Source organism: Lactuca saligna, chromosome 8 (assembly GCF_052625555.1).
Source record: "Lactuca saligna cultivar CGN05327 chromosome 8, ASM5262555v1, whole genome shotgun sequence".
Classification (NCBI taxonomy): domain Eukaryota; kingdom Viridiplantae; phylum Streptophyta; class Magnoliopsida; order Asterales; family Asteraceae; genus Lactuca; species Lactuca saligna.
The window spans coordinates 42,564,964-42,586,390 of record NC_136424.1 but is presented as its reverse complement, the minus strand read 5'-3'; the positions used below and the strand labels follow the sequence as shown (position 1 = coordinate 42,586,390).

Below are 21,427 nucleotides of genomic sequence, written 5' to 3'. Positions count from 1 at the left end.
AACATTCTACACAGTATAGTGAGGAGACTCACCTAAACTACCCAATAGAAGCTCAACAACATCATCAACAAAAAAAGTGCTAACCCAAGCCATCTAAATCCAAATCGAGACCATTCCTTAGCTAAATAACTAATTCTACTAAACTTTCATTCAAAGTTAAACTGGTCAAAAAGTCAACAGTCACCATGTCGTGGCGAGTTGTTAACCGCGTTGTGGCCACGTCCAGACAAAACAGATGCATTGTGGCATCCCACCGCATCGTAAGCCTTCCTTGGCCAAACCGTGGTTTCGTTCATAAATACTTTTCTTCATTAAGAGATTAATCCTTACAGATCAAGGCTCATAACATCATATCTGGTACTTAATAGCTTCATAATAGATAATGTTTCCAACTTTATCCATTATGATGGTCCAGACAGCCAAGATCTAAACTTTAAGTCTCAAAGCGTCCAAGAATGCATCTTTCTCGACTTAATGCATTAAGTCCAAGCCTCCATTTCTAGATCTGAATCAACATGATTTCTATATGGATAAATTTTCCAACTTTATCCATTATAAGGCCACAAACTTCCAAGATTTAAAACTCTAAGTTGAGAAATGGCCAAAAATCCATCTATCTTTATGCATAGAGTAAAATGAGCTCTTACATGTACTCTATACTCCACCAAATGACCATATATCATCTCAAACATCAATAAATAGCTCAAGATCTTTTGAAAATCTATAGAACAAGCCACCAAGGTTCCAAAACTCATTAAAATGGACTAAAACTCCAAATATTTATGGATCTGAAGATAAAATACAATAAAGCTTGGAACTTTGTGACTTACAAATGTTTAGAATGTGAATGGGGGCTGAATTTTTCAAATAGACAGGTTTAAGGACCAATCTTTTTTATTCTTCTTCCTTCTAGAGCATATTACCACCAAAAGAAGCACCAACTTTACATTAAGAGAGTACTAAAATGGATTTAGGAGAGAGGATGAGTTCTAAACACTTCAATTGAGGCTAGGGTTTCATTAGAGGCGTTTTAGAGGAGGTGGAGTGCAACACCCTATTTCAAATCATTTCATAATTCGGGTTCGTGACTTGAAAATTAGTTATCATAATTATTTGGGCCTTGGGGGAAAGAGAGATTTAGACCCCTTTGGATGTGGGTAACGTAGATTAGGTGATCCAAGAGTTTGGTTGGTGCTTTGGAGCCCAAGGGTATAACCGTAAAGTGATAGTGTGTGTCTTTTATGAATTTTGGATTTAATTTTAGAATGTTTTAAGGAAATGAGACTTTATAGGGTTATAGATCTTCTATTTAGCTTTCCATGGATATAAGGATCGTCGAAATTAGAGTTGAAATGAAGAAGTTATGATCGTTTGAACTTAGGGCAGTTTTGGGTTAACTCGCTTACATTGGGCGTAAAAGGAGTATGTTGGGCATACCAAGGCATCCCTGAGTATCCTGGTAGTACCAGGAGTACGTTGGATGTACTAGAGCATCCCTGAGTATATTGGACGTACCAAGAGTACACTGGGCGTACACGATCAGTACCTAAACCCTATTTTCATTGTTTAAGCCCCATTTAGGCTCCTTAACTTCCCCAAACCCATTCCATTTTCAGCCTCCACCTCTCCAACACCCTACTTTGAAACCATAACCCTATTTTGATCCTTATGAGCAAAAATAAGGTGTTTTTAAGTGGTTTGGAGTGTTATTGGTGCATCTTGGAGAAGAAGGACCTCATTGAAGAAGTGTTGGTTGCATTAGAGCTTGTAGATCCAGACTTTGTTCACATTGATCTTTCTTCTAGAGGTATAAATTTTGAATCTTGATGACGCATTTGATAGATCTAGCTAGTCTTGTGTGTTAGGAGCTATTGGTTACTTTAGTGCATAAAATTTAGATCTTGAAAGTTTGTTGTAACGCCCGTAGATCTGGACTAGTCAATTTAGAGATAATAGGGGGCGAAAATGACTTTTTGACAAAAGATTATTTAGAATAAATTATCTTAACAAAGTTTTAGAATATGTCTCAAGGGTTCCATACATATAACGAATGCCGAAATTCGAGTTATAACGAAGAAGTTATGGCTCGTCGAAGTTTTTCGGCAAAACCAGCACGACACTGGAAGATGTAAATAGTGAATTTACGATATAGGAATTTTTATCCTTAGTGATCTAAACCAAATTTGTAGTATACGTTAAACCGAGAACATACACAAAAAGAACGTCCAAATCTGACTTCGTATGAGGAAGTTATGATTTTTCTAAGACTCGGCTTAGCAATGCACGACCTGAAACTCAAATTTTAGTTGGAGCGGTTTTCGGCTTACGCAATCTAAATGAGAGCTGAATATCTCATTAATAGGAACTCAACGGTAAAAATACAGACGAAAACAGAGTTCGTATGAAGGAATTACGAATTCTTCGCGGTCATTTAACAGTCTAAACTCCTCCTACTATTAAATTTAAGATTGGTCGAGAATTAGCCGACGGAGTCTAAATAAAAGTTGTAGATATTGTTTTTACCTACGCGTGGAAGAAAAAAGAACATCGAAAAAGGAGCTCGTATGAGAAAGTTACGGGGTTTAGAAGTTGGTAGGATGCTGCTGCAAAAAGGGTGATGTGGATGAATAAGGGCCAAGGCTTTCTCCCCAAGGCAAGTCACCAGAGGGCGACACCTGGCATGGACTCGACGAGTAGGAGGACCTACTCAACGAGTAGAGCTGTTTTCCAGCCTATAAATAGAGGTGTCGGGCTCCCTCATTCTTCACACCTTCCCAACTTCACTTTCTCTCTCTAAACTTTTTCTCTAAACCCCCAACCCCCCCCCCCCCCCAAAAAAAAGCCTAGGGAGCCTCCCTAGCACCCGAAGGAAGCCCCGAGGCTCCCGTAGTCATGAGAAAAGAGCCTTTCAGATCGGGAATGCTGCTCCAATGAAGGCCGGTTTTCGAGAAAACCCGTTGTAAGTCAGCTACGCCTACCCTATCTTTAGTATAGCTTATGTTTCAATATAGTAATGTTATTAGAACCTTATAATAAGTACCTGAGCTATTATTATGGGTTATATAAGTATTGTTTAACGCTTATATAATAGTAATAATAGCTAGACTATTAGTTAGTATCAGTGAATATTAGACTAAACTCTAGTGGTAATGATACTAGGTTTTGTCCGAGGAAAATTGTGTTAAGAGTAACAAAGTGTTGTCCGAGTGCCGAGTCACCACCTTCTCAGGTGAGTGCATAGTTACTTTCATCTTACACATAGATATGAAGTATTTTATATAAACTACGTGGTATGTGTGCATATTATCTGAATACTTGCTATCTATGCTGGATGAACGTTTTTATACATGTTTTAAATGATTTAAACCGTATACGTATTTTATATATACAAATATGTTGGGTATGACATGGGTAGATGAATGATGAGAGATAAAAGATGAAGTGAGTAAACATTGGCAATTATAGACTTAGTGCCTAAAAAATAATATCGGTAGCTATGGACTTAGTGCCTATTGGACAAACACTGGTAGCTATGGACTTAGTACCTGTTAGGAATTGGTAGCTATGGACTTGGTACCTATTAGATAAACACTGGTAGCTATGGATTTAGTACCCGATGAATAAACTATAGCAGCTATGGAATTAGTGTTTTACAAACGAGCATTGGCAGCTATGGATTTAATGCTAGTCCTATAACCCTGGAAGCAAGGAACTTTTGAATAAATGAATGCCGGATAGATGGCTCTTAGGATAGATCCTTAAGAGTAAAGAAGATAATGGGGATGGGTAATTGGGTTGATTGTTTAATTGTTTAAACATAATAGTTATATTATTGTGGGTTGAAAACCCTATGTACTCACCATGTTTCCCAACCTGACCCACTCAGTTTATTTATATGAGAGGTGTTGATATGAAGTCACATTACACTGAAAGATTAAGGAGATATAAATCATTAGTGATACTGAATGTAAGTTTTGTTTATGCTTTTGTTTCTGTATTGACGATGACATCTCAAATGCTTTAAAATGAATAAAAATACTTTTCTTCGGAAATGATTTGATAACGTATTTATCATGTTTTGCTGGGAACAAATTCCGCAACATTTTTATTAAAAGAGGTACTCTAATTTTTATAAAGCATAAATAAAATCAGTCTTTTATGGCCGTGAAAATGGGGATGTCATATTTGTGACCTTGTTATGGATAAAGTTGGAAACTTTATCCATCTATACATCATATTGATTCCGATCTAAAAGATTGAGACTTGGACTTAATGAATTAAGTTGGAAAAGATGCACTTTTGGCCCCTTTGAGAATTAAAGATTGGATCTGGTAGGTTGGACCATTCTAATGGATAAATTTGGAAACTTTATCCTTTACAGAGTTGTTAGGAACCATAAAAATATCATCTTAATGGGTTTTGATGAATCATGCTTAAGTTGATGTTCATATTGTGGGTTTAGATGGATAAAAACGGGTTTTGGGTCCTATTAATACATGCAAAGGAGTAAAGTTGGCAACTTTATGGATTAAGATCTTATTTAGAGGTTAGATCTGAGTTTGGACATTTTGGTCTTAAGAGTTAAGTGCTTAATATGAAGTTTTTGCCATCTGATGAGTACAATGGGCGTATGTATGTGTAAGCTCAACGTAATGCAAGAAGTCCCTATCCTTGAGCTTTAGCAAGTTTAAATTGTGCTTCAGTGGGTTGTATGTAGGGCGTACGAGTTGAGTACGCAGGGCATACTTGCGAGGTCTTCTTTTGGGCCTTGGTCTTTTGGAGTTTATGCCATTGGTTATTGGATCAGATATGAGAAGGGTAAAATGGTATTTTACGCATTGGAAGTATATAATATGGATTTGACCTTGGATTTTGGGAAATGGCCTCAATTATTGATTAGGATATTTGATTATGTACAGTGGGAAGTTTCCGGTAGAAGCAGCGCGTGTGTCTCGGTATATCTCGGATTGTGGTGAGTCTCCACCCAGTGTTTGGCGGGTCGAAGGCACTAATACCGATCCATGGATTATTGTTATTTGTATGATAGCTGTCTGTGAGACTGTTGCATGTATTGTATGTATTTGTATATATAACGGGTAGGGCCCAATTCCAAGCGAGGTATGATGTGTGTGTTGGGTGGGGAACATCGCATGTTACTAACAGTTTTATTCTGGGCAGGGCCCGATGGTTATCGGGAAAGACCCATTGTATATATGGTATGTGGTATGTTGGGTAACTCACTAAACTTTGTGCTTACGATTTTATGGTTATGGTTTCAAGTACTTCCGGTTCGAAAAGGAAGGGACCGACTTGATCTTAGCTCATCCACCCATGTTTCCGCAACTTTATGATTTTCAAATTGTACTCTAATAACTAATTTTTACCCCGGTATACTTTTTAATGATTGAAAAGGTTAAATGATGTTTACGGTTGATTTAAAAATGAAAATTTTTCCTTATGATTTTCGGGGTGTTTCACGGAGGATAAAAATGACGAACTCTTAGGGTTAATGGCCTTTAAATACCCCAAAAACCCTAAAAAAACATGTATCCAACTAGGTGGGGAGTTCCCCACGATCTTTAAGATAAATTCTTGATTTTTCTAATTTTCAACTTCAACTTCAAACAATCATAACTTCTTTGTTTTAACTCCACTTTTAGTGATCTTTATATTCACATGAAGGTATTGACAAGCTCCAAAATACTATATAATTACTTTTGACTTAAAAAATACAAAAATAAATTCATTAACTCATATAAGAAGTTAAAATGTCAGTTCCCATTCTACCATGTGGCTCTAAAGTACAATTAAGAGCTTAACTCACTTAACCAAGATTATCAACATCTAATAAGATCTAAAGTTTATTCCGTTGAATCCTAAGACCTTTTCTGTATCAACTTACAGTCTATTATCCTAAAATTAGAAACATCCCAAAGCTGGATGTTACATTTTAAGTGAATAACATGGAATTTTAACTCTATAAAACGCTATATAGTGTTCAAACTTTGATAAACATTAAATTATATGGATTATTTAAATAAAAAAAGTATATTGTTGAATTTATGAATATCTAACATTCACCTTAGACTAACACTTGGGTTTACATCTACCTAATGATTACAAATTTGACAAACTGGTTGATAGCATAGATGGACATATGTGTCCCTTTCCTTGGTATCTATTTCATGTTTGGATCATCATACACTCCCTTTTAAATGGAATACAATCATTATTTTGTGGTTGTCTAACTTAGTGTTTGTCCATCAAAGGTTTTTTAATGACCATCACTTGATATGGGGTAACCCATTCAGAGGGAGATGTAATAGGATTCATAGCCTCTATGTATACAGCTTGATATACCTCTGTCATGAAAACAATCTTAACCAATTTATGATAACATGTAAGTCAGGTTTCAATATCTATGATTGCATGACCATATAATATGCTAGAGCATTTCCATTTCCTACATGTGAAAGACTAATCTTATAGGCTGAGGACACCATTATTCTCATAATCATTTACTTCAAATGCAGTGCCTTTGATGGGGCTATACCTTCCACTGTACATATTTAAGCACTTTCCATTCAATCATCTTTTCTGTATAATAGATGAATAACTTCTAAAATCCCACTACAAATGAAAATAACACCTTTATTATATTTTAAGCGGTGCCACACTCCCTAAAGTGATAAATTACACATTTCAATGTAAATGTCACATCACATTTTATCCTCTCTCTCTCTATATATATATATATATATATATATATATATATATATACATATAACCGAAATCACCTCCTCATTAAGTAATTACACCTTCACAAATCAGTTACATTTTTTCTCTCAAAAATCATAAGAATGCCATCATATATTCATACCTTTCCCAAGAACATCTTCATATCTTCAAGCAATTCCCAGAAAATTCACTCAAACCTTTCCCAGAAAACTTGTAAGTCCTTTTAATTAATCTAGTGTTTTATAGCACTTCACATATTAATTTAACTAATTTATACACAATATCATGTGATTAAATACTATTAGGATATGACTATTTTTGCATGTTCTAAATTGAAGAACATTCCTATCATCTCGTATCCAGCTACGAACACATCCGAGGTGAGTTCATACCCCTAGTTTTTCCACGATTTTTCTATGTTTTAGGGGGGAATACAAGTAAAAAACAAGAAAAACATGTGTAAAAAATACTAAACGATTTCACATATTTTTACTACCGTTTGTGCAAAAATACTAAAATACGCGAAACAAATTTATTTCCAAACTGGTGAGCATATACAGTTTTACAGAAATTTTAAAGCTATGAAGTTTTCGTACAAATAACATTTCAGTTTTCATACGATATATATATATATATATATATATATATATATATATATATATATATATATATATATATATATATATATATATGAGAAACATACGATTGGATTTCAATAAATAAACCATATTTAAAATAGTTTATAAAACTTTAACCCTTTTTCAATATGTTGAGCAAAAAGGGTATAATTCTATAAAAATACATATATAATCATTTCATTCATTTTATTATCATAGTAAAAATGATAATGTTTATACAAAGGATTTCCCAGTACAACATAACATTTTTATAAACTATGATAGATATAGTTTATGAGACATACATACTATTTTATCATTTTGAGATACAATACAAAAATAACTATTTAAAGGTATAATTATTTCAAAAAACATGACTACTATGGAAGAATAGTACTTCCACATTACAAAACGTTTTTTCATTATACTATGCGTAAACAGTCGACACAACATTTGTGACCAGAGTCTCCTGGAGGGAGAACGTGACACTTGTGTATAGATCTATATGGGATTGACAATCTCGCAATTTGACTGTTAGCTACAGTTTGACCGGCAGGTTATGGGTGACAAATGTCGTACCAATTCCGACACCTGAAGAAGGTCGTACAGACCATCTAGGTCATCAAGCATGGTTATAATAACTCACAATTGAGTATTAACAATACGTTTGGTTTACAAATACGGACATATCTTCAATTGGTTTTCTTTAACGATAAAACTACAAAACATTATTTTCAAGTACAACACAATTTACATTTCTGGACACATACATTTACAAGGTGTTACACAGATACAACTACAAAATATTATTTTCCAGTACAATACAGTTTAAAATTTTGAAAACATGCATTCAAATAGTTTTATATATGTGTAAAACTGCATATTACTATTTTAAGTATGGAAATTACTTGTACACTTGGTCTTGGAACATTTAAGACTACATTACATATATTTCTCATACAAAATACTTATGAACACACTATCATTTTCTAGGAACAAAGATGTATATTTCTCATGCAAAATGCTTATGAACTCACCAACTTAATTGTTGACACTTTTTCAAAACCACTTGTATTCTCAGGAAATTAGTAGACAGGTAACAACACAAGTTTTGTGAAGATGGAACTTAGCATAGTTATGTCTTATATTTTGCCATACGTTTTTGGGAGTCAAACAAACAATGATTCAAACTCAATGTAAATATCAAATTATCAATACAATGGTTGTAGTTCTTTGATCTCTATTATTCAATTGGTATGATATTGTACATGACGTCTCCCGCCCCCGGATGTTTCCGCCGTCTTATTAGTTCGGGGGTGTGACATGAGTGGTAATGAACATACCATATAAAACCAATGTGGTTTTTGTTCATTTGGCAGCCATCAACAACATTAGAAGTTTAAATTTAGGTTTGGAGTCAGATTTGGATTCAGATTCTGAGTCTCAAACCGTAAACCTCTTACTGGAATCGGAACCAGAGAGACTCTTTCCTTGGGTGACGGGAATTGGCTTTGGATTTCCGTGTTCTTGTTGATTGATTATGTTATTAGATTTGGTTTTACATTCTTTCTGTAGATTTCAAATGCTAGTAGATCCTAATGTTACAGTGGTTGCGTTCTATCGATGTAGCCGCATATATAATGTTCAAATCAATTAAAATCAAAATTCAATAACTATATAATCACAGAAAATATTAACCTACAAGAAAAACACAAGTTAAAAAACCTGGGAGAAAGATGTTGTTTTGGAAATTGAATCGGGTATGTCTCCAATAAGGTGAGTAGTAGAAACCGAAATGTTGAAACTTCCATTAATATGATATTGAATATATGATTTCCTAATGCTAAGATTTTAGAAAAGGGGATGAGTTTCACGGTAGTGGAGGCATCGCCATGATGGCATCATCAAGTTGATCGAGAGGCTTATTTTAGTTTGTAGTGTAAGCCTGGTGATGTTTCTGGTGATGAGCTGCATAATCTCTCTGCTAATCGTCGGCTCCAGAGCGCTATAATCGTATGCGAGATTTGGAAGTGTAAACGTCTGCAGTCCATGAAATCACAAGAATCGCTCTAGGGTTTTCCCACTACCAACTAGTATTCGAAGAGACATTTGTGGTAGGTGATGGAAAGGAGATTGTAGATGGAATATAGAGTTGTGAAGGAAGCGAATGAGAGAGGGAGATGGAACCAACCCTAAATCGCCATGGTGGGGTTTTCGACTTTTCTAATTTTTTGGGATTTTATTTTCCCACTGCTACTTCTATAACTATTAAAGATGAGGATGCCCATTATCTAAAAATTATAAAATGACACCAAAATTTAGGGCACGCAAAAATGTGTGACCTAAATCCTCCGAATTTATATGAGATTACATTTTTTTAAGGTACTCACATTTTCTTATCATAACTCACTGTGTGTCATCGTTAGTGTGTCATTAAATGTTTGTTTTCTGGTAGTGAAATGCCCCGGTGAGATTAAAATCACCAATAATATTTTTGTTAGACCGGTGGAGAGCTTCACAAGTCGTTGATTAGCTGTTTCACGTTTGGGTCTAAGTTTTTTTTTTTTTTTTGACAACTCATAAGCATTTAAATCCTCTGGACCATCTTTCAAAAATAGATTATAAAAGCTAGTTATATGAATTCATTTTGAAATTTGAACAAAATAAGTGTGCACTGGAGGTGCTTTGAAACTTTTAAAACCCTAATCCATATAAAATGAAAGAAACCTCTGAATGAAAAATATTTTTGTCCGAAATGTACGTCATCCAAATGTATGTAGTCAAAAGTATGCCCTTCTAAAACGTACGAATAATACTAAATATCCGAAAAATCATATTTCGGATTTTTATGTTACATCTTAAGGGTTTTAGGATAGTCCAAAACAAAAGTGATGTAACGTGTAATATTTCGATTTGTGTACTAAATCCGACACAGTTGTAATAACTAATAAGCAAAAGACAATTCTTCATAATTATATGATAATTTTGTATCATCCAATCATCCATTAAGTTGAACGAAACCGTGTTTGGAGTGTGCCGGTGGGGGACTATGTATACCATGAAATTGGTATTGACATCCATCGAAAACCGCAGCAGTTCACACTGTCCCAAATCTTTAGAACCGTCGTTTCAATCTTATCGATTTCAGAATGCAGCTAGTTATCCGTCAGCCCAAAAGCATACACTTCCCTCCATTGTTTTGCATGTAATTTCATGCAAGCACGTATAACTGAAAAATAAAGATAATTTGTAGTCCCGTCAACCCAAGAGTAGCGTGCAAAAACATCATTGTTAAGGAAGCATGTTCGAGTGTTATTTCGGAACCTTACTTACAAGATTTTATTCTGTAACCACTAGACTCTAATTACTAACCCAAAAAAAGTCCATAAGATACTTCACAAGAAGTTATGTGATATTTTTTTCACAGAAGAAATCATATAATTACTATATAAAAATAGAAGAGGATACGATTTTAATTAATATATAAAAGAAATATGGAAACTCATTGAGCATCTCCCCTCCATAACACATGGTCCACACACAGACCATGGCCCTCATAGAAAACTACTTTTGCAGAAGCACAGTCGAAACTCCCAAATCCTTTATATTCCTTTTGCTATTCATGCTCTCACATAAGACTTCTAACAATACATTTCTTTTGTACGTACTAATTGACGTTTCTTTATAGTAAGTTAGAAAATACATATTTAGAAGATACCAAAAAGTTACTATGGTAAACAGGAGTTGACAAAAAGAGTGAAAATAATATGTACCGATATATTGGTTAAGTTTATATACTAGAAAATAAATAAAAGTGAGGGTATTTCCAACCGCAAAATCCGTCGTATTTCGTCAGTAAGGGGTGTTTCCAATGGAAACATGTCAGACGTATTTGGCACGTGGGGTAAATGTTGTGATGAATTTCCAACTGATTTAGTGATGGATTTTCAACAAATCGTTATAAAATCATCAATGAAATACCGATAGAAAACCCTTTGGCTGAGTGGAAAGTTGTTTCCCTCCACACCCTTGGCCCGAGTTCAAACCTTGGCAATGAATTTTTATGGATTAAAATTCCGAAAGAATACCGACACATTTACAAATAAATAAGATTTTATTAAAATCCGCCGGTACACATCGAGAGATTTTCGATGTTGTCAATTTTCCGTCACAAGTACTCGTCGCTAAATGAGGTTCCTGAAGTTCGCCACTTGTCCGTCAATACTTATTTGCATTCATGAAATTGTAACACCCGTTTTCCAAGATTGATTGATTTGGGGTGTTAAGGAGTCAAAAGTTTGATTTTTGGAGAAAATCGAATGTCACGACATGACTGTACGGTGTTCACGACACTAAGGTTACTATTTAAATGTGATCGGATGTAATCGATCGCAACAAGTCACAACTGGTTAGAGTTCGTTGCGAAAATGGCTTCGGATGCAAACGAGAATATTTAGATGCGAATGAGAGTAATCGGATGCGAAGGAGAGTTTTCGTTGCGAAATGGGGTGTTCTGATGCGAACATATGATGGCTTTGTTTTAGTGTGATGAGACGTGAGGAGCATGTTTTGTGATCTGTTTCACTATGTGACCACAGGGTGGTTACGACGTGAAGCCTGCTGCAACCCAAACCCATGATCTTTTAGGATTTCATTTGTATTTAAACCACTCTAAGTTAAATTTAGGGTTCATTATCACCCTACATCACCCTTTTACCTAAGAAAAACCTAACCTTAGTTCCCTTGGTGATTCTTGACCTTTTTGAGCATTTGGTAATTTAAAGAAGAAGAAGAAGAAGAAGGTGTTCTAGTTGTGGATCTAGCAAGGAAACTTCATCATCATTATTTTGTGCTCTTTCTGGACCTTTGTAAGTGTCCAAGATCCAAACTTTATGGCTTAATGTTGCTAGATCTAGGTTTGGTCCCATTTTCCACATGTTTGAGCAATCTTGAATGGAATGGAACCATAAAGTTGGCAACTTTATGGCTTCTAAGGGTCCCTTGAGTATGATATGGTTCAGATCTAGAAATTGGTTGAGTTTTGGGTCCATGCATGTGAGCTTTGGTATTAATTCATCACTTTTGACCTAGAATGGATTGAGGACATTCATGGGGCATGCATGTCCATAAAGTAATCATTTTTATGGACCTTTGGAGTCCATTTTAGCTTCTATAAAAGTTAGAGTGAAAGGCTTAATGGATTAAGGACTTAAATCTTTGGATTTTGGCTTCAATCTGTGCTCATGATGTGACCAAGGGATGGTCACAATGTGAGGCTTGATAGTTAGCATTGTGCGTTGTTGACTTTGACCGTTAACTTTTGGCATGGGTTAACTTATGGTCAAATTTCTGTTTTAGAAGTAGACTTAGGGTTTACCTTGTATGGTTCGTTAGGAGGTGTTTAGCACCTATTATTTGAGAGAGAGGGAGAGAGAGAGAGAGAGATAGAGAGAGAGAGCAATTAGCTGTGGTTGGTGCGGTTATGAGCTAAGTTCTAGTTGGCTTTATAAGTCAGGTGAGTTTTATCCCAATACTTGTGGATCGAAGGCACCACTTCCGGCCCACTAGATTATGATGTGTAGGAGGACCAGGTGGTGACCCCTGACAAATACATGAAAGAGCTAGAAAAACGCTCCCGATAAATTCTATGCAAGACCAAGATCGGGACCCTGTCAGTTATATGTAGGATGCTAGTTGTCTTTGTGATACTTGCATGGAAGACTAGAATGTGGCTCTTGACACATGTTTGTAAGACCTGAGTTTTGGCCCGCGACTTGGCAAAGAAAGACCATGATACGAATCATGGGATAATGATAATTGTAAGACGATGGTTGACACATAACAATCTCTATTCTATGTATGATATGTGGTATTTTGGGGAACTCACAAAGCTTTGTGCTTATGGTTTTATGTTTATGGTGTGGACGTGGATGATTTTGTGGGCGTGGATGATTTTGTGGTGTATTGGGATGCATCCATCTCGGGTTTGGGCGCGGTATTGATGCATAAGGGGCATGTTATCGCCTACGCTTCGAGGCAGCTGAAGCCTCATGAGGCAAACTGTTTGACACATGACTTGGAGTTGGGGGTCGTTGTTTTTGCCCTCAAGATTTGGCATCATTACCTCTATGGGAGCCGTTGTACTATTTACACAAACCATAAGAGTTTGAGGTGCCTCATGGATCAGCCAAATCTGAATATGAGACGACGTCAATAGCTAGATGTGATGAGTGATTACGATTGTGAGATCCTCTACCACCTGGGGAAGGAGAATGTCGTGGCTGATGTGCTTAGCCGCAAGGCAGCACCGATCAGAGATATTTGTTTGAGGATGACCGTGGTGACTCCGCTGTTGGAGCAGGTTCGAGAGGCCCAACAGGAGGCTATGAAGGAGGAAAATCGTAAGAATAGGCATATTGTGGGTCAGGTTCCTTCCTTCGATTATGACAGTCGTGGATTGTTGACAATACACCGTAGGGTGTAGGTCCCATATCATGGAGATGTGCCCTAGGTATTGATGGAGGAGGTGCACAAATCCAGGTTTTCCATCCATCCCGGGGCGACGAAGATGTACAGGGATCTTCGTATTGATTGGTGGTGGCCTTGTATGAAGCGGGATGTAGCTTGGTATGTTGAGACTTGAGAGATGTTTGACTTGATAAGGAAGGTCAAGACCGAGCATCAGAGGCCTCACGGCAAGACCCAGTCGTTGGATATCTCGATGTGGAAATGGGAAGATATCAATATGGATTTCATCATGAAGCTTCCCAGGAACACTCGGGGAGTGGATTCGGTTTGTGTCATCGTGGATCGGTTAACCAAGAGCGTCAATTTCATTCCGATTCTGGAGAGCATTTCGGACGAAAATTTGGCCGACATCTACATCAGAGAGGTAGTGGCTCGGCATGGGGTGCCAGTCTCAGTGGTTTCTAACAGATATGTGCGGTTCACTTCCATATTCTGGAAGAAGTTTCACAATGACCTGGGTACTCGTTTGCACTTTAGCATCGCTTTTCACCCGCAGACGGATGATCAGAGTGAACAGAGCATCCAGACTTTGGAGGATATGTTGCGGGCATGCATTTTCGACTTCGGAGGTAGTTGGGATACTTACCTTCCTTTGGAAGAGTTTTCCTACAATAACAGCTATCACACGAGTATCGTCGTCCTCACTTCAAGATGTTGTACGGGAGGAAGTGCAGGTCCGCGATATGTTGGGGAGAGGTTGGACAGAGGGTCATGAGGAGTACCGAAGTGGTGCTCAAGACTACATAGAGGATCCATCAGGTTCGGAGCAGGCTTCAGATTGCTTAGATCCGACATAAGAGTTATGCCAAAAAGTGTCGTTTGGACCTGGAGTTCCAGGTCGGGATATGGTGCTCTTGAAGGTGTCGCCTTGGAAAGGTGTCATTTGGTTCATGAAGCGAGGCAAGTTGGGCCCCAGGTACATTGAACCTTTCAGGGTTGTAGCCCGGATAGGCATGATGGCATATAGGTTGGACCTGTTAGCCAAACTCAGTTAGATTCACAATACCTTTCATGTCTCCCAGCTGCGGAAGTGTCCGGTAGACGAATCTGCAGTGGTGCCTTTAGAGGATATTTAGGTGGACGACAGCCTGAACTACATCGAGTGGCCAGTATGTATCCTCGATAGGAAGTCGAGGGATTTGAGGAACAAGAGGGTAGAGCTAGTAAAGGTGCAATGGCAGCACTGCAAGGGCTCAAAATGGACATGGGAGCCAGAGGACGAGATGAGGGAACACTACCATGAGATTTTTCCCGATTCAGCAACATACTTCGAGGATGAAGTCTAAAACAAGTGGGGGAGATTTGTAACACCCTGTTCCTGGTACGTATTTAAATTCAAGAAATATTGTATTTTACTCTGGGACTCGGTGAGTTGGAGGCCCAAATCTTCAAGTAGACTCGACATTATGCGAAGGTTTTAGTGACCTACTCAACGAGTCGGGGGACCGACTCGATGAGTAGAAGCTGTCTGGATGAAACCATAATATTCAGGGTTTGCACCCTATTTAAACAACTTATCTCGTCCTAAACCAGCCTCCATCATCCCTCTCACTTTCAGAAGACCCTAACTCGAAACCCTATCCATCTATTGAGTGTTCTTATGCTTTGTGGTACCATTTTTTTGTGTGTTTAAAGTTTGAGGAAGAGGGATCAAGAGAAAGCAAGAAGATCTAGAGGTTTGGGCACATTTCCATCTCATTTGAGGTATAAAGTTGAAACCTTGACCATCTATATCTTAGATCTCCAGTTAGGGTTCATTTCTTCCTTTTCTAAGCGTTAGAGGTGTCATACTCGAAATTTTATGGTTCATTGAGGGTATAACTTCAGATCTGGAACCATTGGGGATTCTTATGGCATAAAGGTGCCAACTTTATTGACATAAGCACCCCATGCATCTTGTAGACTTCATTTTAGAGCAATTTAGGCCAAAAAATACCATGCGTGGACATCAAGTTCATAGCTTTACGTACAATATGGACCCTAGGAGGTTAGATCTATGGTTTGGATGCGTTAAGACTGATTAAAATCGACTGTATAGTTTTGGACAAAGAGGGACTCGGCGAGTTGGGTCTTATTTTCCATTAAATTCTTTTTGTTGATGGACCAGATGCTAAGATTGAAGATCACTCAGTTGTCTTGGCCCATTAGGGACCTAGAAATCATAGAACTCGGCGAGGTATGAACTAACTTGGCGAGTTCAAGGCAGTGTCCCAACCACATGAAGATGGACTCGATGATTTCAAGGAGAACTCGGCAAGTCATAGACTAAACACCTTCATACAGATGAACATGAACTCGAAGAGTTCAAGGATGAACTCGGCGAGTTAGTTGAAGAAGGTCCCGATGTTTTGTTGAAGGTGAACTCGTTGAGCTCTTGCTATACTCGATAAGTAGGGACGGGGTTGTAGAATTTTTTGGACGTGGGGCCTTAATGAGTTGGTGAACCAACTCGGCGAGTTTAGTCAACCAGATGTTGACTTTGACCAAAGTTGACTATGACCAGGGTTTTGACCTTGAATTTGACTTGGACTTGAGTGACCCTTGTAAGGGTTATGAGTATGAAATAGTAATGTAAAGAGGATGTAGTGTAGGGATTGAGGAGTCGAGAAGAGTTGATTTCCATACTGAGGACGGTGCAGACACCACACGACATCGAGGTGAGTTACCTTCTATTACAGGTGGGTCTACGGCCACAATGTTGGCCCACCAGCAGGGAATGTCTTTAGATGATTGTCTTTGTGATAATTGTCTAGGTTTGCTACTACCTGATGTGTCCTATGTGCCAATATGATATGCTATATGTGATAGTGGTAGTAGTAAGGGAATAGTCCCCTGATTCGGTCGTTAGGACCGAAGGATAGGTCGGGCACCCCAGATATGTCTGACAACATGATTATGCTATGTTATTATGTGATAGTGGTAGGGGTGAAATAGTCCCAATGGTCGGGTGAGATAGACCGGAGGGTAAGCAGACACCCCAGAATGGCCTGACACGGGTAAGCCAACACCCCAGGATGGCTTGACATGGGTAGGTCAACACCCCAGAATGACTTGACATGAGTAGGTCGGGCACCCCAGAGAATTGACGTTAAATGCGAAAGAGAAGATTGCAAAAAAATATAATATTTAGGTATATCTATATTTTATAATTTAATTCTTAGGTTCCCTAATTTTAATTTCTATGTTTTATATTTTTAAATTTTATGTTTTTTTTTTTGTGTTGTAATTTCCTTTCAGAATATATATATATATATATATATATATATATATATATATATATATATATATATATATATATATATATATATATAGTTTGTTTAAATTGATTATTATTTATATAAATTAATTTTAGAAAAAAAATCAACATTAAAAAAGTCACAGTAAGTACTCCTCCAAATGACAAACAATTGAAGCAGTCAAATCCAATGTGAGGTTTATGTGGCAACATTTTTAATGCAACAAACTTGTCAACATTTTCTCGGTCTTAGGAAATAAAAATGCTAATGAGTAGTATAAATTTTCTATTTAATAAATAAATGAAAGTTTAACAAGTTTACAAAATATTATATTCAATTCTCTACTAGGGATGAAATTGATAGGTACAAATTCATTTTTTCACTAAATTGTATACCGCACCAATTATAGGTTGTATAAAAAATTTTCTATTATTACCATACCACGTATAGTTGGTACCGACTTATTTGACTACCGATAATTTAGGTTGGTACATGTTTGTAATTGTATATACCAACAATATGTGGATTTTATTAATGATGATTTTCGCGTTCTTGAGCGTTGTGAAATTTCAATAGGGGGTTTTGTGAATAACAGTTTTGTAATAGTTGAGACTGAAACTTCAATCCAAAATGAATTTATTAATTTCTATCACGAATTTATAAGTTAAAGCGATGGAGGAAAATTGGACACGTCAATATAAGTTTAAAACGTTAAAAACTTTACTAATTCGGTAAATGCTAGCTTCTCAATCATAAGCACCAAACATACTAAAATTTTAAATATACTGATTTGGTATGATACTACCATGATATTAAAAACTTTGTACAATGATTTCGTAGTTGGTATGGTACTACCAACCAAACATGTTGGTTACTAAACGTATTTGTTACCATTATTTTTGGTTCGATTGGTAATGTTTTTCCGTTATAAATATTGTAAAATCTTACTCTCTACAACAACTCTCTTTCTCTTCACGTTACCCACACGATGAACAATCCTTCAAGTAAAACGTGTTAGAACAAAAATTAAAAATTTAATATTTATCATAGTTCACATATAATATTGTTATCTCTTCAAAACGAGTCGTCGATATGATATAAGTCACACTTGAACGAAACAAGTGAGAGCCTTACAAGGGAGCTAAGACCAAATGTTTCTTCTCCAGGCATTGGACAATGCGAAGACATTCGTAAATATCATAAAACAAACAAAAATGTCTCCTCAATTCTCTTTAAATGTCAAAGCATATAGATTTGGATGGACATGATGAACTAAAATTGTTATTCCAAATTTCCAATACAATTTCTTGATCAATTAATTCTTTAATTTCGGTTAAAGTTCTCATGATAATTCGAATATATAAAATACTTCAATACTTACTTGACAAAACAGAACATTTATTGTATGTATTTATTAATCGTAACAATAAAATCATTCATAATAACAAACTTACAATCTCAATAGTTAAAAAGGTGGCTGCACCTTTAATAATAGACTAACACATGGCATCCTGCGTTTATTCTTTTCCCAGAATAACAATTACTCGATCAAAAACATTACTTCTTTCCTAGCTTGTACCCTATGCAACAAAACTTGTACATTAATCTTTCTTTACTGGTTTTTAACAATCGTAAAGTAGGAATCCCATAATCTAAACATTTATGGAAGAATGGCATAGAAAAGTGTGAATAGTTAGGCTTTTAGCTGTTAGATATTGTGCCATGTACGATCCTTCTGGCTGCTGCTTCTCTGAAACACTACAAAATTTCTGTTTATCTCTTCCAACTCATAGCTTCACTATACAATATTATGGAAACCAGAGTTCGACACTCTGAAGTCTGAACCTTCCTTACATGTTCTTCATTTCCTGATTTACTCATCTTCCTTCGTGTAATCTTACTGGGGTTTTCAGTTTATGTAATTTCAAGAAACACCCATTTCGATTTCTTTCAGTTCATCAGTATCAGTTCATGAGCTCTGTTTTTCAACTTTCGGTTCCGTTTCACATTCAGTTTTACTTCAATTTGGCTAAAATCTTGCTGTAATTACCAAGAAAACTGATTCGTCTTCTGTTTGATTTGGATTACGGATATAGCGTCTTCGAATTCCAAGATTGTTCTAATTGCATTATTCAAAGTTTGATAATTTTTGTTCTGTTTTGTTTGGATCGTTGAGTGGCGGGGGGTGAACTTAAACATACAGCTGGCGATGGGTTATATCAGTACAGTTTTCATTGCTACGATTGTAACTGTAACCATCGTTGGAATGTACGCCAATGGAGAGAAAGGCGAATATGAAGTTGTTGAAGGAGAAGCTCCCATGGCGAAAACAGAGCAAGAAGCTTTGTACTCTGCTATTCAAGGTTTTGTGGGTTCATGGTGGAATGGCACAGATCTTTATCCCGATCCATGTGGATGGACTCCTATTCAGGTACCCCACACTTCTTATTCAAAAACCAAGTCTTTTAAGTCAAATTTCTTTCGTACATTAATCGTTGTTTACATTTTTCAGGGTGTTTCTTGCGATATTTATGATGAATTATGGTATGTGACAGACTTAAATATTGGTTCGATTCATGATAACTCACTCTCCTGTGCTTCAAAACCTGAATTTAGACCCGATTTGTTTAAACTCACACACCTTAAATCGCTTGCATTCTTCGATTGCTTTCATGAACCACCGATCGTCATTCCTTCAGAAAACTGGACTAAGTTTTCCGGCAGCCTAGAGTCACTGGAGTTCCGATCAAACCCTGGTCTCACGGGACCAATCCCAGCCGCTTTTAGTAAACTCCACAAGCTTCAATCTTTAGTGGTGATCGGAAACGGATTTTCCGGTGGTTTACCGGAGAACATCGGTAACTGGACTCATTTGAAAAGATTGGTGTTATCTGAAAATGGGTTCAGAGGCGAAATAGGAGACAATTATGGTTATTTAAGTGAGCTATTAATATTGGACTTGAGTAGAAACTCATTATCGGGTAATATACCGTTGACTTTTGGTGGGTTGACTTCTCTCTTGAAGCTTGACATGAGTCAAAACCGATTAGAAGGTAAAATCCCAGATGAAGTTAGCAGTTTAAAGAATCTAACCCTTTTGGATCTAAGTAGCAACAAGATTTCAGGTGGGTTGACCAAGTCAATTCAAGAAATGGGTTCTTTAAAAGAGTTGATATTATCAAGAAACCCTATAGGAAGTGATCTCATGGGCATCAAATGGCAAAATCTCAAAAGGCTCATGGTGTTGGATCTTTCAAACACACAATTAACTGGTGGCATTCCGGAGTCCATTTCTAAGATGAAAAGGCTAAGATTTTTGGGTCTTAATGACAATTATCTTTCGGGAAATCTTACACCAAAGTTGGCAAAATTACATGATCTAAGTTCGCTATATGTATATGGAAACAATCTAAGTGGAAAGCTTGAATTTGATCGAGGGTTTTATGGTAAAATGGGTAGGCGATTTGGAGCTTGGAATAATTCGAACTTGTGTTTACCGATAAATTTGTTGCCTACTACAAGTTTAAGCCCTTTTGGGGTAAAGGCTTGTGAAGAAGAAGTGAAGTCAATCGAGGTTAGTTTTGGTGACTCAGATTCCAAATTGGGTAGTTTTCATTTAGGTAACGAGACTTCTTTTAGTTTTTCAAGATATAAGTTGGATGGGATTTGGAGTGTGTTTATGGTAGTTATTTTCTTTAAGTTGGTCATGTAATGTATAATAACTTGTACAAGCATCTTTAGATAATATGTTAATGTTATATTATTAACTTTCTTTATATTGTTTGTAGAAACATAGTTTGGTACTTTGGTTATTATGTGTATACCTTTATTAGTAATCATGATATCTAATGTACTTGATGTGAAAAGGCATGTACATTTAGGTGACAAAACATCAAAGAAGTTTCTTGTTAGGGATAAATAAGCATGTGGAAACTTTTTCTATCTTGTCAAAATCATTGAGTTTTGTTTGAAATGTTTTTTTGAGTAAATTACAGAAATGTTCGGACCGAGCTTTGCGGTTTTAGACCAATTTTGTATTTCGTTGCAAATCAACTCTTAAACATGTGTTTTGTTGCTGTTTTCCTCCTTGGCCATATAAAATGATATTTTGTTTTCAGTTTTTCAATTTATTGAATTATTAACTTGTTATATATATATATATATATATATATATATATATATATATATATATATATATATATATATATATATATATATATATATATATTTCCGATTTATTCGGTGGAGAGAAAATATTTCCTTCAACCCTCACAATTCATGTTTTACATAGACATCATACCAAATTTT

At 36.4% G+C, this 21,427-nt stretch overlaps 1 protein-coding gene across 1 annotated transcript; it reads left to right on the top strand.

The window, feature by feature from the left end:
- Positions 1 to 18,795: 18,795 nt before the first annotated feature.
- Positions 18,796 to 20,895, top strand: LOC145008089 (piriformospora indica-insensitive protein 2-like). Its single transcript, XM_078966715.1, has 2 exons — positions 18,796 to 19,550; positions 19,632 to 20,895. The coding sequence occupies exons 1-2, from the start codon at positions 19,329 to 19,331 to the stop codon at positions 20,829 to 20,831; spliced, it is 1,422 nt and encodes a 473-aa protein (XP_078822841.1). The 5' UTR covers positions 18,796 to 19,328; the 3' UTR covers positions 20,832 to 20,895.
- Positions 20,896 to 21,427: the final 532 nt, after the last annotated feature.